At 45.6% G+C, this 26,289-nt stretch overlaps 1 protein-coding gene across 1 annotated transcript in view; it reads left to right on the forward strand.

Moving 5' to 3' along the window:
- nadk (NAD kinase) overlaps nt 1-26,289 on the forward strand; it is a 76,230-nt gene that overhangs the window by 865 nt on the left and 49,076 nt on the right. Inside the window, exon 2 of the mRNA XM_033047895.1 lies at nt 18,892-18,975. Coding sequence (XP_032903786.1) covers nt 18,892-18,975 — 84 coding nt within the window. The remainder of the gene's footprint in view (nt 1-18,891; nt 18,976-26,289) is intronic.

Genomic DNA, 26,289 nt, shown 5'->3' on the forward strand with positions numbered 1-26,289 from the left:
TGAGACAGTTCAGGCTGGAGTTAGTCTGTCGCTGCAGGAATCAATGTGAAAAACCATCCCTGCATTTCCTCATTCACAACCACACGCGTTCTTAGACCCATTCCTGTTGTGGTCTACTTAATTTGAACAAGATGTCTGTATTCCTGTACTCAAGTCATCTTGCAATGAAACCCAAAGTAACAATAGGTAGACAAGGGATTGCGGATGCTGGACTCTTGAGTTAAAAAAAACAGTCTGCTGAAAGGACACACGCAGGCCAGGCAGCATCTGAGGACAGATAACGTTTTGGGTCAGAACCATCATCTAGATTAGAAGATGCCACGTAGCTCGGGCCTTTCAATCTCTCACTATTTACTTTTCCACATGTTTCTGTTAAAGTGGTAACCTCACATTTTCCACACTGCTGTTGAGTCTTGACAACGTGTGACTATTGTTTTATTTATTTATTGTACTTTCTTTGGTTTATTATCCATTGAGTACTGTCTTTACAGACTTGTTATTAAGTGACAATTGTTCTGTTTTGGTACATATGACAATTAAACACTCTTCACTCTTGAGTACTTTAGGCAGTCCGGGTTGCCCTGCAGTGAGATGGATGTCATAAGGTCATAAATGGTAGGGGTAGAATTAGACCATTTGGCCCATCAAGTCTACTCCACCATTCAATCATGGCTGATCTATCTCTCTCTCTCCTAACCCCATTCTCCTGCCTTCTCCTCATAACCTCCGACACCTGTACTAATCAAGAATGTATCGATCTCTGCCTTAAAAATATTCACTGACGGCCTCCACAGCCTTCTGTGGCAAAGATTCCACAGATTCACCATCCTCTGACTAAAGAAATGACTCGCCATCTCCTTCCTAAAAGCACGTCCTTTAATTCTGAGGCTATGACCTCTCGTCCTAGACTCTCCCACTGGTGAAAACATTCTCTCCACATCCACTCTATCCAAGCCTTTCACCATTCTGTATGTTTCAATGAAGTCCCCCCTCATTCTTCTAAACTCCAGCGAGTACAGGCCCAGTTCTGACAAACGCTCATCATGGGTTAACCTACTCATTACTGGGATCATTCTTGTAAAATGTTATTATTAAAATGTCATTAAGTTCAAATGGATACAATGAAGATTCACCAAGATGTTACCTGGGCTTGCGGACTTGAGTAACAGGGAGAAGGTGGATAGACTAAGACTTGTTTTTCTGTGGAGCATAGGAGGCTGCGGGCTGGCTTTATTGAGGTCATAGAATCATACAGTGCGGAAACAGGCCTTTCGGCACAACTTGCCCACACCGACCAACATGTCCCATCTACACTAGTCCCACCTGCCTGCGTTTGGCCCATATTCCTCTAAACTTGTCCTATCTGTGTACCTGTCTAATTGTTTCTTCAACGTTGTATCATGTGTACAATATTATGAAGCACAAGGACAACGTGAACACTTGTAATCTTTTTCCCAGGTTAGAAGATTCTAAAGCTAGAGGGCATCGCCTTAAGTTGAGAGGGTATAAAGTTAAGAGGGACCTTTGGCTCAATGTTTTCTCATGTGCCTGACCCGTATATTAACCTGCCTGAACCCCCTGAAGCCTATGCCTCCTCCCTGCAACATATGCAAGGTTACAGCAGGGTGATCAGTGGTAGAGTTGATTCCTTACAGAACCAGAGACCCATGTTTGATCCTGAGTATGGGTGGTTTGTCTGTTTGGAGTTTGCATGTTCTCCCCGTGACCTGCATGGGTTTCCTCCCACACTCCGGGGAGTGTACAGGGATCGCTGGAGTATGGTGTACAATTTTGGTCGATCAATTATAGGAAGGATGTCAACAAAATAAGAGAGAGTACAGAGGAGATTTACTAGAATGTTGCCTGGGTTTCAGCAACTAAGTTACAGAGAAAGGTTGAATAAGTTAGGTCTTTATTCTTTGGAGCGCAGAAGGTTAAGGGGGGACTTGATAGAGGTCTTTAAAATGATGAGAGGGATAGACAGAGTTGACGTGGATAAGCTTTTCCCATTGAGAGTAGGGAAGATTCAAACAAGAGGACATGACTTCAGAAGTTTAGGGGTAACATGAGGGGGAACTTCTTTACTCAGAGAGTGGTAGCTGTGTGGAATGAGCTTCCAGTGGAAGTGGTGGAGGCAGGTTTGATTTTATCATTTAAAATAAATTGGATAGGTATATGGATGGGAAAGGAATGGAGGGTTATGGTCTGAGTGCAGGTAGATGGGACTAGGGGAAAATAATTGTTCGGCACGGACTTGTAGGGCTGAGATGGCCTGTTTCCGTGCTGTAATTGTTATATGGTTATATCACAAATTATCTCAAAGTATGGTTACTTGGAAGAAATACTCCCCTCTCTGATGGGAGTTCTGTGAGACCGTCTCTCACTGCTCTCCCTCTGGGAGCCCAGCACCAATCCTGTGGCTCTGCACTGCGTGCTGTATTCCTGCCCAAAAAATGGCTTCTTTATTCTGTGCTCAAACAATGCTCAACCCAAATGAATACACCACCAGATCACTTTTGATTTCTTATTTCGTTCAATAACCTTTTGTGTGGAGCCTTCACAAAGGCCTGTTGTCATTTCACTCCACTCATCAGATTTTATCCTTGTCATTTCTGTTACAAGGAGATGTGTGCGGCAAGTTTCTTTTCCCACAGAGGGAGAGAGAGAGAGAGAGAGGTGAGTGCCCGGAACACGCTGCGGTGGTGGTGGATTCAGATACAATTGAACAGACATTTGGATAGGTACATAGGTATGGATTATGTTCAGGCCGATAAGGGTTGATCTTGTCTACAGGTTTGGCACAGACATTGTGGTCCACAGGCCTGTTTCTGTGCTGTTCTGTGTTCTATCCTCGTTTAAAATTTAAAAAGTGGGTTTGTCAAACAGGATTTCCCTTTCAGAAGTCCATGTTGAGCCCGCTGCATTTATAATTTCCTAAATGCCCCTTTGATATTTCCTTAATGATAGATCCCAGAATTTTCTGTCCTACTAATTTAAAGCAAATTGCCTTCTTTCGTCCCTCTCCATTCCTGAAACTTCCTCCTTGTAGAAATAATTCTACTCGGGGAAATATTGCGATGATTTGTGCATCCACATGGCCGTTGCACTTCCCTCAAACTCTGCCATGCGGATATTAATTTCTGTCCCGTTATTTTCTCTAACACTATATTTATTTATGTTAATCTCATTGTGCTGCACATTTACTCTCGACATTCTGTGTCAACGTGAAAGCAGACACAAGATATTTATTTAATTTCTCCCCCAATTCCTTATTCTCCAATATAACGTCTCCTGCCTCAGCCTGCGAGGGACCTTCGTTAACTTTTGCAGGCCTTCTCGTGCAATAGTCCGTTTCTGCCATTTGAGAGATCAATCCTGTGCTCTGCACATCATTGCCTTGACAACCAACTTTGCTGAATGTCAAAATGGTCTCAATCCTGAAGTTGCTAATTTTTTGGGAAGATTAAAATTTTAAAAATCCTTTGATCTAATAATACTCTTAAGTAATATATGTGGCTGGACCATTCTCCCTGTCTGGGTTTGTTTATACCTTAGAGCGTTAAACTTGTGAACTATGTATTTATTCTTTCAGTGTTGGCTGTAAGGTGTTGTCACCATACGCAGGCAGCTCATCAACCTACATTACTTTATCTCAATACAGCTGTAATCTGACTAAATGATTTAGTGAAAACTTCCATTAGAAAATAGAACAGGGCAGCACAGTAGCAGGCCCATCACCTGTTCTGTTATATTCTGTACAATATATTCTGTTGTGCTGCTGCAAGGGAAAAAAACATTGTTCTATCTGGGACATATAACATATGACAATAAAACACTCCTGACCCTTCATCCTACATTGTCCATGCCTAACATGATGAATTGATGAACTAATCTTTGCCTGAACGTGATGCCAATCCCTCTATTCGCTGCATTTCCATCTAAAAGCCTCTTAAACATGACTATCATATCTGCCTCCACCACCACTGCTGTCTGAGGGATTTTCAATTCCAGGTTGGTGCAGAGAGGGACTATAATTTATGTGTTACTCAACCATGGCCCGGTTCCTTACAGACTGAGGCGGGAGAAGTTATAATGGAGAATAAGGAAAAGGCAGGGGCCTCACAAGCTGTGACGGTACTTTGAGCAACGTTTGTTGAATGCATCAAGGAGTGACTTCCCACGTGACAGGAAGAGCTGAACCTCCTGTCGTATGGGGCCTTTTCACGGGGCGAGTTGACGCAAGATGTCACCAGAGTGAAGAGGTCGTGGTCCAGCACGAGTCTCGCACGATATAACGGGGGTAGATAAAGAGTTCCCACGGTACTCGGCATTTCTGTTATTTGTGCGAGTGACTTGTCCGTTTCCCGAGCTTTCGCGTTAAATCTTGAATGAACATCGTGAACTACACGTGACACAAATGATGTAACTTTTTTTTTCACACACTATAAATATCCTCTCTTGGTTGAATTGGCTCATTTGGAGACATGTTTTACTGTGTATGTGGGAGACACAGATGGACTGAGCACAGTACCTCGGTCTTACTGTGTGTGGGAGAGGGGGAGAAAGAGACGTACACTCACAGAGGCAGAGTCTCTCAGCCTGTGTAAGAGGGAGGGAGAGAGAGAGAGAGGCACACACAAGGTGGATGTGAAATCTCACCTGCCTGTTTCAGTGACAGACACCCGCCGCCAGTAAATGAAGACACCCCCATCTGTCTCCCCCTCCTCTCCCTCAACTCCCCCACCTTTCCCTCCCAACTCCAGTCCCGTCCCGACCCCCTGGGAAACTGAATAGAGCAACAATATAGATATAGAAACTGAAACAATATAGAAACTGAATAGCGCAACATGGCAAAAACATCTCTGACACGCTTTACCCCCTTTCTTTGAGATTTTCTGGGAGCCATCTCTGCAAGTGTTCCTGTTAAAAAGATTATCCAACAATGACAATTAGGTGGGACGTCCTCGAAGGACACATGTTCCCTTGTCGATATTTTTACTCACCTTCTGTCCCCTCTGTCCAGCTTCCGGGTTTACCGTTCGCAGGAGTTCCCACGCGCTATATCTCTAAAATCTGAAGTTAGGTAATGTCTAAAGGAACTGCAGACGCTGGTTAATGCTGGTTAATACGCACAGAAGGACACAAAATGTTGGTGTAACTCAGCAGGTAAGTCAGATCTGGGAAGAAAAACATAAAAAGCTGGAGTAAGTCAGCGGGTCAGGCAGCATCTCTGGAGAAAAAGAATAGGTGACGATTCGAATCGGAGCCCTTCTTCAGACAGCCTGATCGGAATTGAGTCTGAAGATGTGTCTCGTCCCGAAACATCAGCTTTTTTTCTCCAGAGATGCTGCTTGACTCGCTGAGTTACTCCAGCTTTTTGTGTCTGTCTTCGGTTTAAACCAGCATGTGCAGTTCATTCCTTACACGGGTCTCTGTACAACATTGATTGGTAGCGTTCCGGACCCCTGGACCCGAGGACTCCGACCTGTATCTCTCAAAGAAGTACATGTGAAAAATTTCTCACGGACCATAAAAATGCGTAACCTTTCAGTAAAGTCCCTTTTAAAGTCCCTTTTAAAGATTATAGTTATTTTCTTGAATCTCATTAACATAACTCATGAATAAGTTGATGTCCATATGCGGATGCAAATCTTTATTTTTATTTATTTTTTAAATTCAATCCCACAGAAGATAATTTTTACTCACCTTCTGTCCCCTCTGTCCAGCTTCCGGGTTCACCGTTCGCAGGAGTTCCCACAAGAGTTATTATGGATATCGCACTGGCCACTACGTTCATATAATGTTGCAATACTCAACCACAAGTGTACAAGTCAATCTTGGAGAAATTCAAACTTTCTTGAATTTTCTCCCGAGTGACCAAGTTACACGACTACCTGCCGTTAGCGCTACGGTGGTCCACGGTGGTCCACGAATGCCGTACTGTTATCGCACGAGGTTCCCACGATGTTAAACTCCGGTTAACTCTTGCGTCAAGTCGCCCCGTGAAAAGGCCGCTTTACACCACTCCAGATATGTCTGTTTAAAGATCCAATCCTTGGAGCCTCGCCACCAATCATGGTGCAAAAGTGTTGGATTGTGGAACTTTACTTGAGTGCCATTCCAGTGCAAGTTGTGTGGGTTAATTTATTCAATATATCCGCGGAACTCCATGGTCTAAGATGCATGGTTTAAAAATTTCAGGTTCAACTGAAATTCCGAAATAGCTTTTACTTGAGCGTCTTAGTCACTTTGCAACTAGACTAAACTTAGCAAGCTGAAATGGTGATTTAATTCCTCTACATATCTTTCAAATATCTTCCAAATGCTTCACGCATTTCATAATTTTTTGTAGCACGGTGACTCATAAATCACAAATCCAGTTCGTTCTTGCCACATCCCACTTGAACATGAGATGAGTGGCCAAAGGTTTTGTTTTTATTAATAATTTCGTTTAGAGAGCAATCACTGGTGCTTAGTGAAGGTGAAATGTTGTTCATAATGATGTATGTGACTCCAATTATACTTTATCTTGGACTATACATTATTCAACTTCTTCCCCTTAACATGCATCTGTAAAATGTGGATGGCTCGATTGTAATCTTGTACGGTCCTTCCGCTCAAAGATCCTATAGCAAGCAAGATAGATCACTCGACGAAAAAGACATAGTACGGTCATAGGCAGATTCATGGGTAATTTTCGGCCCCATTTCCGTAACCAGCTTCCGTCTCCGCACCAAAGATCCCATAGTGGAGCAAAGATACAAGATTACCCATGAATCTGCCCATGACCGTACTACGTCTTTTTCACCGGTTACGGAAACATCCTCGTAAAAATAAAAGTTCTTTGGTAAAAATCTTCTCATTTTCAGAATTATAATTTATTAACATAAACTGTTCCCCCGCAACGTTGATTACACGTCGGGTCGGGTTACTGAAATGGATGGAAAAAAGGCCCACGTTCCGCTCCATTGCGTACTACACGTCAGCCCATTGCATTTAGAAGGAGTGGTCTATCTTGCTCCGCTATAGGATCTTTGCTTCCGCTGACTGGTTAGCACGCAATGTAACCTTTTCACTGTACCTTTGTACACGTGTAAATAAACTAAATTCAACTTAACTGAGTCCCACAAACATGTAGTGGTCTCAACTACTGTCGTGAATGGGCCAGTTACACACAAGGTCCAGAGTTGGTTAAAGAGAACAAGTGCTGTTTTTTTACAGTGTCGCCCACCCTTTGTGTGATTGAGGAAGAGAAAGGGTCAGGAGACCTCTGGTATCAGTAAAAGCCTCGGAATGCATAGTTAGAGCAAAGGGCTGGGGCTATGGAGTTTGATGTGGAGGGAGGAGTAGATGGGAAGCAGTCCTGGGGAATATGCCCAAGGATGCACACAGTCATGTGAGGTGATTCCAGGATTGAGCGTTTGACAACACTGGGCCTCCACTTGCTGGAGTTTAGAAGGTTGGGGGGGGACCTCATTGCAACTTACAGAATAATGAAAGGCATAGACAGAGTGGATGTGGAAAGGATGTTTCCACTGGTGGGAAAGTCTAGGACTAGAGGTCATTGGCTCAGAATTAAAGGGCACTCTTTTAGAAAAGAGGTGAGTAGGAACTTCTTTAGTCAGAGTGTAGTTAATCTGTGGAACTCATTGCCACAGAGAGCTGTGGAGGCCAAGTCAGTGGATATTTTTAAGGCAAAGATAGACAAGTTCTTTTGATTAGAACGGGTGTCAATGGTTATGAGGAGAAGGCCAGAAAATGGGATTCGGAGGCAGAGACCAACCATGGCGGTGGAGACTCGATGGCCCTAATTCTACTCTTATAACTTGTGATGGTTGCGTACATCAATGAAGGTGGGAAAGGGTTGCAGAGGAGGCAGGTGAGTTTGCAGTGATGTGAGGGCAGATTAGGCAGCACGTGATGAAGGGGACTGGGCTCGGAGGATTAAATGTTTGAACTGAAATGTTGGTCTGGCCAATTTTTGTGCCTTCCACCACAGTGATGAATGCTGTGGTGGATGTTTGTGTTACATTTTTCTTGTGTTTTTGTGTGTTCTTATTTCATTGTACTGCTGGCAAATTCATTTCACTTGAACTTTATGTGCAATGTGACGAATAAAACTGATATTGATTGATTGAGATTGCTATTGGCCACGAGGTACAGATCAATAAAGCCTGTTGCATTACTCTGGGTCAGAGAGCATCAGATACCATTAATAACCCTGGCAATTTAGTTTGCTCAAAGACACAACCTTGCGGTTATCCACCTCTGCAGATCTGCCCAACGTTCAAACTGAAATATATAGTTTAAATAAAAATTATATTTTGTATTCTTAGCTTATCAGTTAATATATCAAATCCCACTGAGATATCAAATCCCACTGGCAGCATGCACAAATGTAATACTTAACACTCTCTGGGGACAACGTTATTTAAATATATCTTGACGAGTAGAGGAATGGCCTTCCCCATTTCAGCGTCTGTGCTCTGTTCAGACTGAAGTGTGTTCTCACCTGAATCTCTGCAGCCATCGGCAAGGCAGGTTAGATGATTCTCTCGCCTTTCTGAACTGTTACAGGCTGGGGTTACCAAAGGAAATCAATTTCCAATCCTTGGGGAACTAAATTGTGAAGTAAAAGGGATGAGCTGCTGAATGTGGAGGAGTTGCATTGGTTGGCAACTGGTTCAGTGTAACCACTGTACTAATGCTGGCCATCAGACAGGCACGGTTGCCCACTTGTGTGAGTGAGGACTGTTGTATAGAGAAGGCTGGGTAAGCCAACAACTTGACATGACGCTGGGCCTTCAATCATCCTTCATCTTGTTCCCTTCAATTGCTAAAGGGATATTGTTTGCTGGTGAATAAAATCTGGTTTGTGGAGCACTTTGGTGGCGATTTTGACCTCGGCTCTTGGTTCGAGCGCTTCAGTGACAGAAATTGGATCTGAAAGGGTTGCCTTTCACAAGTGCCACTCGCAGGGGCTGTTCTGAACCTTGTGTCGTTATGAGTTCAGCAGAAGGCATCTACGTCCTGCACATCCGTTTCAGTAAGAGGGAACAGTTTCGACTTGCCTCTTGCAGCTGTTGTGAAAGTGGCTCCTGAGCTTGTGCAATCCAACTGCTGGCAACGTTCTCTGCCCTCATCCCTCACAGCGACCGGGAGCGTCAGGTGGGGAGTTGAATGTCAGGTTGCTCCAGAGTCGAATCGTATGCTGTCGTTGCGCCCCTTTGTGCATGCACTCTGTTCCGACGCAATCTCTGGATTTATCTTGCTCATTCTGCAGTCCCAGGTCAGTGAGACCCATTGCAGAGTTAGTTCATGCGCCACCTTTATAAAAAGTCGTTAGAATTGTAGAAATGTGCAGCTCAGAAAGGTGGCATCAGTGGCCACCTCTTGTGCAGGAAAGAACTGAAAACGCTGGTTTATACCGAAGATAGATGCAAAATGCTGGAGTAATTCAGCGGGTCAGGCAGCATCTCTGGAGAAAATGAATAGGTGACGTTTCAGATCGGTACCCTTCTTCAGACGGAAAGTGGGGAAGGAGAATGGGAGGCGAGAAAATGACTCAGTTTCATGAGAAAATACTTCCTTTTTACGAGAATATCTCTTGTTTCCCAGCTTGCAATCCATAGGCCGCAGATGTGTTGACAAAGCCCGTGTTATCAAAAGAATCGGAGATCTCATTGACGTTTGCAGCACTTGACGTGGTGGTTGCATGGAGGATATTTTCTTTGGCGGAAGGGTGTAAAATCGGCAGTCACGGCCTCACATTAAGAAGGAGGGATTGGCATCCGAGTCCTCTACCTCTGGAGGGCTTGACATACCCAGTCACTAGGTTAATTCAGAGCAGACTTCAGTAGATGTTTGGACATTAAGGGAATGCATTGATATGGGGACAGGGCAGGAGTATGGGACTAAGGGAGAAGATCAGCCATGAATCTCTGGGCCGCCTTGAAGAGCTACTCCTGCTCTTGTAAATCTATGGTGCAGATTTTGACCAAAGCAGTTGGTAGAGTGGTAAAAAAAGCAGACACTAGATTTGAAAGGGTAACTAGGTTGGTTTGGTTTAGAGATACAGCGTGGAAACAGGCCCCTCAGCCCACCGAGACTGCACCGACCAGCGATCACCCGTACACCGGTTCTATCTTACACACTAGGGCCAACTTACCGAAGCCAAGTAACCTACAAATCTGCATGTCTTTAGAATGTGGGGGCACCCGGAGAAAACCCACGCGGTCATGGGGAGAACGTACAAACTCCATACAGACAGCACCTGTCTGTAGACATAGTCTAATCTGGTCAGGATTGAACCTGGATCTCTGGCACTCTAACAGAGCACCTCTTCCACAGTGTTACTGTGCTCTCCACTTCAAAGATAACTAGAAGAGTTATCTTTTACAAGAGCCACTTTCTGGGGCTGTTTTGAGTTGAGCAGACCATATTGTACCTCCATGTGCATCAGTTTCAGTAATTAAGTAAAGTTTCAAATTGCCTCTTCCCATGTTTGTGCAAGTGGCGACCATCACAGTGCTAATAAAGACTCGCTAGTCCCAATGTTCTGACTGGTCTCTCACACAAACATCTCGTTGGTGAGTTTCGGGATGGTTCATGATTCAATGACATTTTATTGTCACATGTACCTAGGTACGGTGAAATACTTTGTTTTGCATACAACCGGGTAAAATCATTTAGCAGAACTCACCTAGTCAGTACACAAGAGTCACCACATTGTGGTGCCGACAAAGTTCAACATCAACTTGTTCCAGAGCCACGTCTGATCTTGTTGTTGCTCCATCTTCATCAGTTTGGTCTCCGAGCCCACTCTGTGAGTATTATCCACTTTATAGTTTCAAGCCGCTGAGATCTAGATAAAACCAACCCTTCATTTTCTGTCTGAAGAAGGGACGTCGCCTGTCCATTCCCTCTGCACATGCTGCACGACCCGCTGAGTTCCTCCAGCACTTTGTGTTTTGCTCAAGATTCCAGCATCTGCAGTTCCTCTTGTCCCCTACAATTTCTGTAACTGATATCCAAGTTAAGTTTACAGTCATCTACTGCTTTTGCCATGGAGATGGTTGATGACTCTTTGAACGTAAGGAATCATGACATTGTGGGGGAACATTTTGGAAATCTGATGTCTTTGTCGCCCCCTTCCAAATATAATCCAAGAGTCTTAGAAATGTAACAGCGCAGGAAGAGACTGTTCAGCCCATCATTGTCATGCTAGTCATTGAGCGACCTCGCTCTTGATCCATGAACACTGTAGGTTATGGGAGGGTTAACTTCTCACCTGATACTTTTCCAGTGGTATCTCCAACAACCTGGCTGCACCCATTCTCGTACTGTTTGTCCAAGGGCAGATATGCTGAGGGTTGGGTCGAGTTCTCCACTTGTTATGTAGTTCAACCGTGCAGAGCCAAACACAACTGATATTGATTTGTAGATCTCTGAATTGTGAAACCGTAAAGTGAGCCAGAGCCCTGAGTGAAATCGAAACGCAGGCGAGTCTGATACAGCCATTCATTTTCTTCACGGACCATTCTTATTGTACGCAAATGTGTTTCGGTAACTGGTGTCTATAAATGAACATTGTACAGCAAGATCACATTGTCATTGTTTGAGATGAATTTGAACGTAATTCACAAAACACTGAAGGGATTGGGATTTTGTGCTCCAAACAATGCTGGGGCTGCTCAGTTTCTTCAAGGTTAAGTTTGGACTAAAGGGTGGAGGGATGTGGGTGGGGATTAATGTGGATGTGAAGTTAAGGTGTGGGATCGGCCCTGATTTTATTGAATGGGGAACAGGAGCATTGCTGGTGACCATATTGGCCAAGATTTGGCAGCAACCTTTGGAGAATCCAGTTTATTTCCATTTATATCAAATTTGGATTTGATCTGTCAAATCATTTCTTCTATCTGAGGTTGTATTGATAGCTGTTCTGCTTTTATGACTGTCAGTGTCCTTATGGTTGATCTGCAGCGCAGTGGTGCAGCGGTAGAGCTGTTGCCTCACAGCGCCAGAGACCATGGTTCGATCATGACTTTGTGTGCTGTCTCTATGGCGTTTTTATGTTCTCGCTATGACCGCAGTGGTTTTCTCTGGTTTCCTCCCACATTCCAAAGACGTGCAGGTTTGTAGGTTAATTTCCTTCTATAAATTGCCCCTGGTATATGGGATACGAAAGTGGGATAACAAAACCCGTGTATGGGTGATCGATGGTCAGCGTAGATTTGGTGGGCCGAAAGTGCTGTTTCCGTGCTGTATCTCTAAACTAAACTGAACTTGCTCGTTTGTGTGGCTTGGCTACTGTGTATTTGGACAGAATAACAGATCCAGCCACCCAACCTATGATTGCCATCTAACGTGGCAGATGTAGGAACAAACAATGCTAGAAATACTCAGTGGGGAAAGCAATAAAATTGCTGTTTCAGGCCAATCTTCCACCCGCGCTGAACAGGTGAAGGGGTTGAGTGCAGAGACTGGGAAAAGGCGAGCGTTCAAATGTTCGAAGTAGGACAGAGTGGGATACGGAGGATTCCATTCTGATTTAATCTCACAATTTCAAAACTCTTGACCCTTGTCCAATGTTTATTAATCAGCCACTGAAACGCACATTCTCATGATTGTGTGGCTTTGTAAATAAGCAAATTGGCCGCAGTTCGTTCCATTTTACAAAATGAGCTGCACTTCATCAGTTGAGAACATTTTTTATGGGGATGTCCAGGGTTGTGAACCGTGTCAGAGACATGTGGACCTTCCATCTGACAGCTGTCCCTCTCGGCAGTGCAGAGTTATGCAACACTTGTTCACCATCTGCTCTGCACCCACCTTCGCTCGTCCATTAAACCAAATTCTTAGAAGCCCTCGTTCCCACCATCCCTGTTTTAATTATCAAAACATTGGGCTGTAAAGGTGCCGGGAAGGTAAATGTTTCAATGTTTATGGCCATCCAAGTGGGACCTTAGTTACCCGTGCTGTTTACAGTTGTAATGTAGCGCAGTTTGTGGTGACGTCTGTCTGGAGTGTGCATGGGACATTCCTTTTTAGTGAAAGTGATGTGAAATTGGCCAAAAATAGCTACTGGCAGAAGGGAAGTTGAGGCTCTGTAGAAATGTTAATCTGAAAACAAAATTAGTTCTCCAAATTTCCAAATATGAAGTATAATTATTATCAGTGATACTTTGTTGTAGGAAGTAGAGGCATAAACAGCATCTGTCACCCAACGTATTTCATGAGGTGCTCGATTTCATGCTGGTCCCAGAAGACAAGGTTAGGACAGGAGACCAACAGCTCCATTAAAGGACCATCTGAGAGGAAAGGTTTGGCGAGGATTGTCTGTGTTGCAGTTCGAGGCACAATTGAGGTGGTGAGGAATTGTGTTCAGGTGGTCAATAATTTACCAGGAATGTACAGTCTTACCAGCCTGGGGAAAGTTCCGTCTGCCCATCAGAGTTGTTTCCCTGATGAGAGAAAACTAAATGTCTTTGGAAAAGAATTGTGTGTCATATGTTTAAAACAAAATACTAGGGGTTGAATATCAGGAGTCAAGAGTGTTTCATTGTCATGTGAACCAGCAACGGAACAATGCCATTTTTAATTGCTGTAGGCCCATTAATACAATAACACACGGATAAATATATAATAATCAATGATGCCATGAAATGATAAGTAACACTAGGTAACCACAACAGTGCAATATTGAAGTCTGTACTCTGGGCTGGGCAGAGGATCTTCTTGTGACTGCTTACTGTGTCAGCTCGAACCAGGAAGTGCTAAAGAAATTGTGGGCCTGGGGAAAAGGAACTAACTAGGTGATTCAGAGGGTGTGATGTTTCACTCCTGTAGCGTTGGGTTTTCCACTATTGCAAATGCTTTGATTGTTGTGACCTTTACTTTGAACCACTCCTCGCATGGGTGGAATTGCTATTGAGTGTGCGGGATTAGGTAGATTGCAAGTCGTGTCTTAGTCTAGTTTAGACACAAAATGCTGGAGTAACTCAGCGGGACAGGCAGCATCTCTGGGCTGACCATGGGTGTCTCCAGGGTTGGAGGACGCCAGTGTGTGACCTTGTTTAACGTGGGGAGACTGGTGCACAGACAGCCACCACACGGTCCTTGACGGATCTGGGTCGGGATCCAGTGTCATGGAGTCCAAGACGACCGGAGACCCTTTTCTGCTGCAGCCTTCATCCGCCTTCCCAGTCGTTGTGACGCTCCACTAAGGTCAGCCATCGTCCTCCGCCTGTTCCACCGTTGAGGTCTTGGTCAGATTGCTCTTTATTAGAGTCCTCCCCCTCGACCGTACCTCCATGGGTGGCCCTACCAGGAGCATAGCTACAGACGGCATAGCTCTCAGGTTCTCAGGACCACACAAGCTCCTCCACCACGACAAGGTGACAATCCACGTAGTGATGATGTACGAAAGACGCTGTTTCAGTTGATCCCCATTCTAAACCTTTGGATCCGTCTGTTGCTGTGAGCTGACAATCTGCTGGCTTCTTCCTCACAACCACTGATGCCCCAAGTTCCATATGTGACCTGCAGCAGTGACTTGGAGCCTCTAGTAATTTTTGTATCCCCTAGTTAATTACCAGGTGTAATCCAGGCTCCACAACTCTCCGGGATGGAGAATTGCAGAGATTCACTGCCGTCTGTGAACCAAAGCTCCTGTGCATCTTGGTCTTAAATAATCATCCTTTATTAAAAATAAAGAGCGTTTAATTGTTATACCTGTCGACAGTGGAACTGTGAAATTCTTACTTGCAGCACCATAACTGGCCTGTGAACACAATAATCGTAGATATACAATAAACAGAAAAATTCAATAAATTAGTCTCCAATACTAGTGCACAAAAGTCCTTTGCGTAACCAAAGACAGTCCACAATTAGTTTAGTTAGTTTTTGTACCTGTGAAGAAGCTAGTCTTGAACTTGGTGGTCATGGTTGTCAGACTCCTTTTCTATACCTTTTTCCCGAGGGTAGGAGCAAAATGAGAGCTTGGCCAATGTAATTATGTAATCTTGTAATTGTATCCTCTGGCTCGGACTCTCCCATGAATGGAAACATCTCTGTTTATGCTATTAAGTCTCCTTAGGATTTGGCATTTCAATAAGATCGACCCTTATTCTTCTAAACTTCAGTGAATACCCAATCTAACTTCCTTAAACATGTGTAGGAAAGAACTGCAGATGCTGGTTTAAATCGCAATCAAATTGCTGGAGTAACTCAGTGGGACGGCATCTCTGGAGAGAAGGAATGGGTGACGTTTCGGATCGAGACCCTTCTTCAGACTTAAGTCTTCAGACTGAAGCCTTCTTCAGTCCGAAAAAGGGTCTTGACCCGAAACGTCACCCATTCCTTCTCTCCAGCGATGCTGCCTGTCCCCGCTGAGTTACTCCAGCATTTTGTGTTTTCCTTAAACATGTAATAGACAATAAAAGCTGTCTGAAGAAGGGTCTCGACTCGCAACATCAGCTATTCCTTTTCTCCAGAAATGCTGTCTGACCTGCTGAGTTACTCCAGGTTTTTGTGTCTATCTTGGATTAAACCAGCATCTGCAGTTCCTTCCTACACATTCCTTAAATATATGATGAGATGTCCCACTCATTCAAGAATGAATGCAGTAAATCTCAGGAATGCTTCTAATGCTCGAGCTTCCTTTCTTATATAAGTGAACCAAAACAATGTTCAGCTCTCGAGGTGTGGCCTCACCTGCACCCTTTATGCAATTCTATTAATAAACAGGCTGATTTGTGCTTTTTGTGTTTTAATAATCTGTTGCACCTACATGCCTACTTTTTGTCAAATCGTGGACAAAAATGACCTCCATTCCTCTGTCCTCCACTCATTTGGAGCTCCCCACTGAGGCAAAGGTCTGCTGTTTGATTCCGGTTGCTAAAGAGTACAACCTTGCATTTTTTCACAATGTTCTCTCAATCCTGTGGCAGAGACCAAATAGCGCAGCCTGTCCTTGTTGTATAATTAGATAAGTGGCAGAAGAATCTGAAGGGGAGTTGAGGAACACACGGATTACACAGTTGCAGCTCAAAACTCCATTAACTTGGGGGCATTGGTTTGGTCTTTTACCACTATTGTTGCTTGTTTGTTTGTGTGTGCGTGTGTGTATATATCAGAAAGAACTGCAGATGCTGGTTTAAATCGAAGGTAGACACAAAATGCTGAAGTAACTCAGCGGGTGAGGTAGCATCTATGGAGAGAAGGAATTGCCGACATTTCGGGTCGAGAATCTTCTTTAGTTGTTGCTGTTATTGTTACTTTAAGATTAGTAATAATTGATCATTTTACACAAACAGTCTGTTAGAGGAACTCAAATCAACATCTGTGGTAGTGGGGGGGGGGGGGGGGGGGGGGGGGGTGGTGAGGGGCACAGGAAGGAATTGTCCCGATTTTGGGTTGAAGCCAGCATCTGCAGTTCCTTGTCTCTTCTTTAAAATTGTGTTTATCTCCATACACGGGTGCCTCACCTCGCCTGAGAATGTGGCAGGAACTATTTAACTGCTGACAGTAAAAGAATGCTCTTTGCATTTCTGGGAAATGGATGAAGTTGGGATCTAAGTTTGAACATACTGAATTGACAGATGTGACAGCTCTTTTGTGCTTGCACCAGTTCTTGGAAGCATAAAACATCTCCATCTCCTGTGCTGTCGGACACAGACTGGTCTTGCAATTAACTCTGCCAAACATTACAATGCCATTCCATTGTGCTGTTCGGGGGGGGGGGGGGGGGGGGAAAGATATATTCATAATCTGTGTCGCAATGGGCCAGATCTTGTCATTCTCATTGGCTGTCTTGAATGGCTGAGCTAGGAGATGAGAGATGAGTGAGTGAGTAATTATGCCCTGAAGAAATGTTCCATTTTGGCTGTAAGATCGGCAGTACTGGCATCCGTGGCATCACAGCCCCAGGCAAAGTTAATGCCAGACTTGCTGCCATTGCTCTCTGGCTTGCTATGGTTTAATGCAGATCTGCCTGCTGGCTTGAGAACTCTCCACGTACCGTCCGTCTGAGCAGATTCCGCGAAACTCCTTCAAAATATCTGCTGGAAATTACAACTGAAATTCCGTGTTTCTAAAGAGGTTTGTGAACACTGTCATTAGCATCACGGGACGTAGGGTGGCACAGTGGCGTAGCAGTGGCCGCTGGTTGGCACGGACATGGTGGGCCGAAGGGCCTGTTTCCACTCTGTATCTCCAGAGTGAAGTCTATGCTGGTTGTAGTCAGTAGTTTACGTCAGCTTAGGAAGGTAGGTATGTTCAAGTTGCCGTATCCTCAGGAGTTGGGTGTCCATTGATTTGAGATGTTGACCTTTCCACCACAATAACACAATGACAGATACAACCCCATCTCTCTTTGCCTGCCATCGTTCTCCATCTCTGTTCATGTCCAATAGATTCTTTGGTTGCAATGAATCAGTAACTTCCTGGAAAGCAACTTGACATATTGACAAAAGGTGTGTTTATTCATACACGATATTGTTGTTATGTTTAAGAAAGAACTGCAGATGCTGGTAAAAAATCGAAGGTAGACACAAAATGCTGGAGTAACTCAGCAGGTGAGGCAACATCTATGGAGAGAAGGAATTGGTGACATTTCGGGTCGAGACCCTTCTTCAGTTGTTGTTGTTATTGTTGCTTTAAGATTAGTACTAACTGATTGTTTTACACTTCATTTACATTGTCATTTTCTTTTAAAATCTGCTCCGTCAGTAATGTTATTGCATGTGACTTGCCTTGGCTTGTTTGCATCTTGTGTGCTGGTTGACATGCACTCGATGGGCCGAAGGGTCTGTTTCCTAGCTTTATCTCTAAACTAAACTAAAACTTGGCAGGACCACTCCTCTGCAGGCTTGAAGTGGTTTACATTTCCAAGTCCAATTGGTGGAAATTGCCGGGAGATGCGCCTTGCCCACCACAGAACCTTGGCTGGCTGTTTTAATGACCATTTCTTCTGGTGGAGGTGCCTCCCTCATCGATGATGCGACAGGAGCTCTGGATCTTGATGATGGAGGACCACTGCAATATTTCCAAGTCTGGGTGCAACTTGGTGGAGAGCCTATTGGTTCCAAAGCACCTACTCCTCTTGGAGGCACAAGACTGCAGATGCTGGAATCTTAAACAAAAAATAAACAGCCCCTCTGAGTTCATCCAGCACTTTGTTTTTTTGCCTACCGGCTGGTGTTTGAGCTGGTGGAGTTGGGTTTTTGTGTGTGAAACAGCACGGAAACAGGTCCTGAAGCTGCTCGGATCACTGTTGCACTGGCAACATCCTACACTCTAGGGACGACTTTTTACAATTGTGCTGCCCCCAGTTGCTCTGGCAGTTGCCGAGGATGAGTACCTCAAGTGTTGTAGGGTAGTGGGATTGAATGCTTTTGAGAAGGGCTGGCAGTCCGTTGAGTCAGTGAGAGCACGTGGTCGCTGGCCGTTGCTGCCTGCGATGTGGTGTGTAGACTCGCTGCCTGGGAAGGGGAGGTGTGGTGGTGTTGGCTCTGTCACCCTGTTATCCATCGTGTGATCTCGCTCACAGTCACAAGTAGATAAAACCGTTGGACATTTAATGCTGAATTAAAGCAAATCTATTGTCGCACGCAGATTCTGATGCCTTGGGCAAGTTATTTTGGGTGTTGTGCAAAAGGAGTTGCCTGTTTTCTCAGACATTTGTGATTTCCACACACAAAATCACTTTATTTCAAGTTATTGGGGTAGCCTGAGCAGATGGATTCAGCAAGAGGTGGGAGGTGGGTTGCTGATGTTCCAAATGGAAATTGCTCTGGAATATGGTTTGGGGTGGGGGGGGGGGCAAAGTGCTTTACTTCTAAAGGTTGTTACTTTGCTCTGTTCAATAACTCTGCTTTACCTCTTCACCAGGAGGACCCAGTCACTACACGGGCCAAGCCCAGCCACAAAGTTTGGACCAAAAGCTTGCATGGTGCAGAACCCAACGGCTGTGATGTAAGTAGCTTGTTTATAACCATCTAATCTGAAGGATATCTGCACAGCTCGCTTTCTTTTCCTTAAAGCAGGTTCCTAAACTACACCCACAACTACAATAGGTTTTCCAGATTCAACTTCATCAGTTGGCAGGTTTCCAACGTATCTATTTTCTGCTGAATCCTTCGACAGCCTTCCTCGCTACCTGCATTAATATTAATCCTGTTTAGTAAGTGTGTCAGGGGTAATGGGGAGAAGGCAGGAGAGATAGATCAGCCATGATTGAATGGGGGAGTAGACTTGATGGGCCAAATGGCCTAATTTCGCTCCTAGAACGTTTAAATTTATCTCTGCCAGTTGTATTGCCTGCAAACCTACTTTGGAAACGGACCATTTCCATCGGCAACAGATGTGCCAGCACTGCACCTTGCGGAAATCCAATGGTCATAGATCGTTGCTGAGAAAAAGACTCCGCCACCATTACCCTCTGACTTCTATGACCAACTCATTGTATCCAATTTACCAACTCGCCATTGATCCCATGGGCCTACCATGAGGGACCTTGCACAATAGAAAGTGACCATTTGGCTCACCGTGCCTATGTAGGCTCACATTGCAGACTCATGCCTTCACTCATTTTCCCTGTAGTTTTTTTCTTCCCCACGGCCAGCATGTATATCACATGGGGCAATTTAGAGTGTCCATTAAGTGTCCATTAACTAGCAACCCAGACATCTCAGGGATGTGGGGATAAAATTGGGAGAAACAGCAGTCACAGGGAGAAAGTAAAAAGTCCACGTAGACGGCATCCCAGGTCAGGTCAGGACTGGTCAGGACTGGCCGCAGATTGCTGGAGCTGTGAGGTGGCAGTTTGACCAGTTGACCCACGTGCTGCTCTGTGCAAGAGCCGGAATGAACAGGAGTTCAGTTCTGTGCGGTTAACTCCCATCGTTCTTCACCTTCCAGATTGTGGGAGTGAATAATCCACAGGTCACAGAATCCTGTTGATATAAACAGGATTGTGGGTCCTCGTCTTTCCTCTTCCAAAGTCCACAATCAGTTCATTGGTTTTACTGATATTGAGAGCCAGAGTCGTGCCGGCACCATTTGGTCAATCGGTCGATCTCACTTCTATACTCTGACTCATCTGTAATCCGTCCAACAACGGTGGTGTCGTCGGCGAACTTGAAGATGGAGTTCGCACTATGTCCGTCTACACAGTCATAAGTATAGAGTGAGTGGAGCAGGGGGCTGAGCAAGCAGCCTTGAGGTGCTCCAGTACTGATTGTTAATGAGGAAGAAGTGTTTCTGCCAATTCGAACAAACTGTGGTCTGTGGATGAGGAAAGTCAAGGATCCAATTGTGGAGGGATGCGCAGAGACCCAGTTCCGTGAGCTTGGTAACTAGCTTTTTTTTAAACAAAAATATTTATTCAAATATTAAAATAATATATACAATACAATAAAACCAAAACACAACCCACCACTATAATACAAGACAAGCAATAAACTATTATACAACTATCTTACACTCCTTGTCAAGGATGCATTCAACCCCCCACGGTGCCCAGCGGTCCCGGAAATCTTCCAGGATGCCCATGGACAGCGCATAGTCCCTCTCTATCACCACCCTGGCATGGACGTAACCCTGGAAAAGGGGCAGGGTGGTAACCAGCTTGGAGGGGATGATGGTATTGAACGCCGAGCTGTAGTCTATAAACATCAGCCTGACCTAAGTGTTTTTATTGTCCAAGTGGTCCAGGGCGGAGTGGGGAGCCAGTGAAATTGCATCCTCCGTTGACCTGTTGTGACAGTAGACAAACTGTAGTGTTTGTCATGTATTATGGTGGTGGGTTCTGTTTTTTGAATTGATTCAAGTCTACTGTCATTGTGCAGAGTACAAGTACAGAGACAACGAAATGCTTTTTTCACCATGCAGCCATACGAATAAAAATAAATAAATAAATAAATAAAGATAAGAGCACAGAACACGATAACACAAACATCCCCACACAGCGATATCAAAGTTTCCCACTGTGAGGGAAGGCACCAAAGTTCAGTCAACTTGATTTTTGATGTTCTTTGATGTTCACCCGTGGTCGGGGCCTCCCGAGCCCCCCCGCAGTCGCCGCTATGGGTGGCCCGATGTCCAGGCCCTCTCGCCGAGATGATGAAACTCCAATGTCGGTACGAAATACCATCCTCAGCGGCTTGGACCTCCGAATTGGCCACTTCCTATCGGAGTCCGCGGCTCCCGAGGTCCACAGGCCGAGCTGGGAGGAGATTCACGCTGGCGGCCCTCGGCAAAGGGTCCCAGGACTCCGCGACATGTTGGTGGTAGTTTGGGAGTGATTTTTTCAGGTTGGCTTTGTTGAAGTCCCCAGCTATGGTGGTAAACGCTTTAGGGTTTGCTGTCTGGTGCTGTTGACCACGGAGTGCAGCTCCACCAATGCTAGACGGACGTCTGCCTGGGGTGGGATGTAGACGGCGGTCTGGATGATGGAGGTGAATTCCCTCGGGAGGTGGAAGGGCGGCACTTCACCGTCAGATGTTCCAGGTGCAGCGAGCACTGCCACGTCTGTGTACCATGAAGAGTTGACCATGAGGCAGATCAGAAGGACGCCTCTCCCTTTCCCAGATGCCTGGGTACGGTCCATACGATGGATGGACAAACCTTCAGGCTGGACGGCGGATAGGGAGAAGAGAGAAGGGGTCATAGTCCCCTGCGCTTCAGTCTGACTTGTAGTCCTGCCCGCTGGCCACATTTCCGGACACAATGGAGACCTCCCCTGTGTTTCCAGGTACAGTACATACTGTTCCTGCGATACGCCGCCAGGTCGGGGATTCCCCTGCGATCACAAATTCCCTAATGGGCCTGTCCCACTTGCACGACTTTTTCGGCGACTGCCGGCACCCGTCATAGGTCGTTGAAAATTTTCAATATGTTGAAAATTCAGCGACGACCAGAAAGATGCTACGACTGAGGAGACTACTCACGACCATACAGGCGACACCCTGGCGACATGTCGCGCGGTGAAGCCTGTGTGGTCGTGAGTAGTCGCCCAAAGAGTCGTACCTTGTTCTGATCGCCGCTGGATTTTCAACATGTTGAACATTTTCGGCGATATGTAACGACCCATGATGGGTGTTGGCAGTCGCCGAAAAAGTCGTGCAAGTGGGACTGGCCCATTACAGTCGGCAGCTCCGTTGCTGCCGGTAGATCACAATAGCGCTATTGCGTTTAAATGCATCAGCTTCTTGTTAGTTGCATCGCTGGTTTCTGCTGTTTCTTTTATACAGGTAAGCGGAGAACTACTATATTTGATGATTTTCTGCTGCGCTGCTGGCAACATGTCGCCACAGACAGGCGCCAGGGTAATCGCTGGTTGGCATAGACACTGTGGGCCGAAGGGCCTGTTTCTGGTTGTGACTAAAATCTAATGTAAACCCTTCGAAACAGTGGGAGAAATGAAGAATTTAACATTAAAATTGAGGTTCAATTAGAGACTAATAAATTGTTATAAATAATTTAAGTGCAACATTAATTCTGATCTAACTGGAATATTTGTTAATTGTAAGCTGCTTTTGTGCCTGTGTCTGGATTGACAACCTGTTCCATTTATCCACCATCTGTTGTGTCGCACTAAGCAATTTGATTGGCGTTTTACGAAGTCGTTGTTTGAATGTTAAGTCGAAGCATATTTAGTGTTGAAAGCTATTGTAAAGTAAAGCAGCCAATTTGCACTTGGGAAGGTCGCACAAACAACAAGATATCGGGTTCACTGTCGTTAGTTTGGAGAAGTGACAATAAGGTAGGGAGATAGAAAGTCAAGACCCTACTTCAGACTCTTCTTCAGGGTTTCGACCCGAAACGTCAACCATTCCTTCTCTCCAGAGATGCTGCCTGTCCCGCTGAGTTACTCCAGCATTTTGTGTCTATCTTCGGTTTAAACTAGCATCTGCAGTTCCTTCCTACACATGAGTTAGGGAGAACTTCCTTTTGCTCTTGAGATAATACTGCAGGATCTGTTGCATTCATTAGACCTAGACCTAGGGGTGGCACGGTGGTGCAGCAGTGGAGTTGCTGCCTTGTAGCGCCTGAGACCCGAGTTCGAAATCGGGTGCTGTCTGTACTGAATTTATACGTTCTCCCCGTGACCTGCATGATTTTACTCCTGGAGTTCCAGTTTCCTCCCACACTCCAAAGATGTACAGATTTGTAGGTTAATTGGCTTGGTAAAATTGTAAATTGTCTCTAATGTGTGTGTGGGATAGTGTTAATGTGCGGGGATCGCTGGTCGGCGCGGACTCAGTGGGCCAAAGGACCTGTTTCCGCGCTGTATCTCTAAACTAAAGTAAACTTCATAAAATCTGATCTTCTGAGCTTGTGCCTTAGAATTGCTCTTCCCAAAAAATAGATGCAAAGTGCTGGAGTAACTCAGCAGGTCAGGCAGCATCTCTGGATAGCATGGATAGATGACCTTTCTAGTCGGGACCATTCTTCAGGCAGACATGGATAGGTGACAGGAAATGTCACCTGTCCATGTTCTCCAGAGATGCTGTCTGATCCACTGAGTTACTCCAGCACTTTTAATTTTTTGTAAACCAACACCTGCTGCTCCTTGTTTCCATATTGCTCTTTGTGAGCCAGGCTGAAACAAATGAATCACAAGCTGCCTGCTATGGGGGTGTGCATTTGTAGAAATAATGTCTGTCAGTTGGACAGGTCAACATGAATGTGACGGGGGCGACTGGAGAGTAGAAATCAATGTTGATCAGTCCTTGCAAGCATTTACAGGTGTACTTTAGGTTTAGGCTTTTTATTGTCATGTGTACTGAGGTAAAAAGCAAAGATCATATTATCTTTAGTATTGTTGGTAAAAAGCTTTGTTTTGCATGCTACTTTGTTTTGCATACCATGTATAAATACAACTCAAGTACAATAGATAGAGCAAAGAAGAAGATACAGAGTGCAGAATATAGTTCTTGGCATTGTAGGGCATCAGTTCCAGCGACAATGTTCAATGTCCACAATGGGGTAGAGGGCAGTACCCCAGCTTATGGGAGGACTGTTCGGAAGCCTGATAAACAGAGGGGAAGAAGCTGTTCCTGTGCCTGGTGGTGTGTTTTTTCAAGCTTCTGTACCTTCAGGTCGGGGTCAAGGAGAAGGAGGAATGACTGGGGCAGGTCAAGTCTTTAATTTAGATTGGCTGCTTTTTACAAGGCAGCATGAAATGCAGGTGATGTCGATGGTGGGAAGTCTAGTCTGTGTGATGGTCTAGGCTACAGCTACAACCCTCTGCAATTTAACATAGAAACATAGAAACATAGAAATTAGGTGCAGGAGTAGGCCATTCGGCCCTTCGAGCCTGCACCGCCATTCAATATGATCATGGCTGATCATCCAACTCAGTATCCCGTACCTGCCTTCTCTCCATACCCTCTGATCCCCTTAGCCACAAGGGCCACATCTAACTCCCTCTTAAATATAGCCAATGAACTGGCCTCGACTACCCTCTGTGGCAGAGAGTTCCAGAGATTCACCACTCTCTGTGTGAAAAAAATTCTTCTCATCTCGGTTTTAAAGGATTTCCCCCTTATCCTTAAGCTGTGACCCCTTGTCCTGGACTTCCCCAACATCGGGAGCAATCTTCCTGCATCTAGCCTGTCCAACCGCTTAAGAATTTTATAAGTTTCTATAAGATCCCCTCTCAATCTCCTAAATTCTAGAGAGTGTAAACCAAGTCTATCCAGTCTTTCTTCATAAGACAGTCCTGACATCCCAGGATTCAGTCTGGTGAACATTCTCTGCACTCCCTCTATGGCAATGATGTCCTTCCTCAGATTTGGAGACCAAAACTGTACGCAATACTCCAGGTGTGGTCTCACCAAGACCCTGTACAACTGCAGTAGAACCTCCCTGCTCCTATACTCAAATCCTTTTGCTATGAAAGCTAACATACCATTTGCTTTCTTCACTGCCTGCTGCACCTGCATGCCTACTTTCAATGACTGGTGTACCATGACACCCAGGTCTCGCTGCATCTCCCCTTTTCCTAGTTGGCCACCATTTAGATAATAGTCTGCTTTCCTGTTTTTGCCACCAAAATGGATAACCTCACATTTATTCACATTATACTGCATCTGCCAAACATTTGCCCACTCACCCAGCCTATCCAAGTCACCTTGCAGTCTCCTAGCATCCTCCTCACAGCTAACACTGCCCCCCAGCTTAGTGTCATCCGCAAACTTGGAGATATTGCCTTCAATTCCCTCATCCAGATCATTAATATATATTGTAAATAGCTGGGGTCCCAGCACTGAGCCTTGCGGTACCCCACTAGTCACTGCCTGCCATTGTGAAAAGAACCCGTTTACTCCTACTCTTTGCTTCCTGTTTGCCAGCCAGTTCTCTGTCCACATCAATACTGAACCCCCAATTAGATTTTAGATTAGATTAGATAGCCTTTATTGTCATTCAGACCGAAGTCTGAACGAAATTGCAGCAGTCATACATATAATACAATACAATAAAAAACAACAATAAACACATATTAACATCCACCACAGTGAGTCCACCCAGCATCTCCTCACTGTGATGGAGGCAAAAGTCTTAGGTCTGCAGTCTCTTCCCTCCTCTTCTCCCTCTGCGCTGAGGCGATACCCCCCGGGCGATGTTAAAAACTGTCCCGCGGCTCAATCACCGCGCCCCGGGGTGGTCGAAGCTGCCGCCCACCAGTCCTGCTGACGCAGCCGCTGGCCCGCGGCCGAACCCCGGACTCAGGCCACCACCGCCAGAACGCCGTCCCAGCCACCCTCACGTGAGTATCGTTCCGTCTTCAGCCTCGGGCTGGGCCACCCCCGACATGGGCGCCGCTCCTCCCTCGGGCTGGGCCGCCCCGACATGGGCGTCGCTACTTCCCCGGGCCGGGCCGCCCCGACATGGGCGCCGCTCCTCCCTCGGGCTGGGAACGCCGTACCTCCCCGAGCTCGGCCACTCCGACGGGAGCACCGTTCCTTCCTCGGGCCAGGCTGCCCTCACGGGAGCGTCACAGCCCCTCACGGAAGCACTGTTCCAGCCCCGAGCCGGGCTGCCCTCACGGGAGCGAGCTCAGGGCGAGTCCTGGCGGGCTCTGCCTCCTAAGCTTCGAGGTCGCCAGCTCCGCGATTAGGCCTCAGCGCAGACGGAGGCAGAGAAGGGGAATACGACAAAAAAGTCGCATTCCCCCGCAAGGAGAGACAGCAAGCCCCGTTTCAACCCCCCCCCCCAAACACAAACTAAAAACCAAAACTAGACTAACCAAAACGAAATAAACAACACAAAAAACACAAAATA

This window comes from Amblyraja radiata, chromosome 31, assembly GCF_010909765.2.
Source record: "Amblyraja radiata isolate CabotCenter1 chromosome 31, sAmbRad1.1.pri, whole genome shotgun sequence".
In the NCBI taxonomy this organism is placed as follows: Eukaryota; Metazoa; Chordata; class Chondrichthyes; order Rajiformes; family Rajidae; genus Amblyraja; species Amblyraja radiata.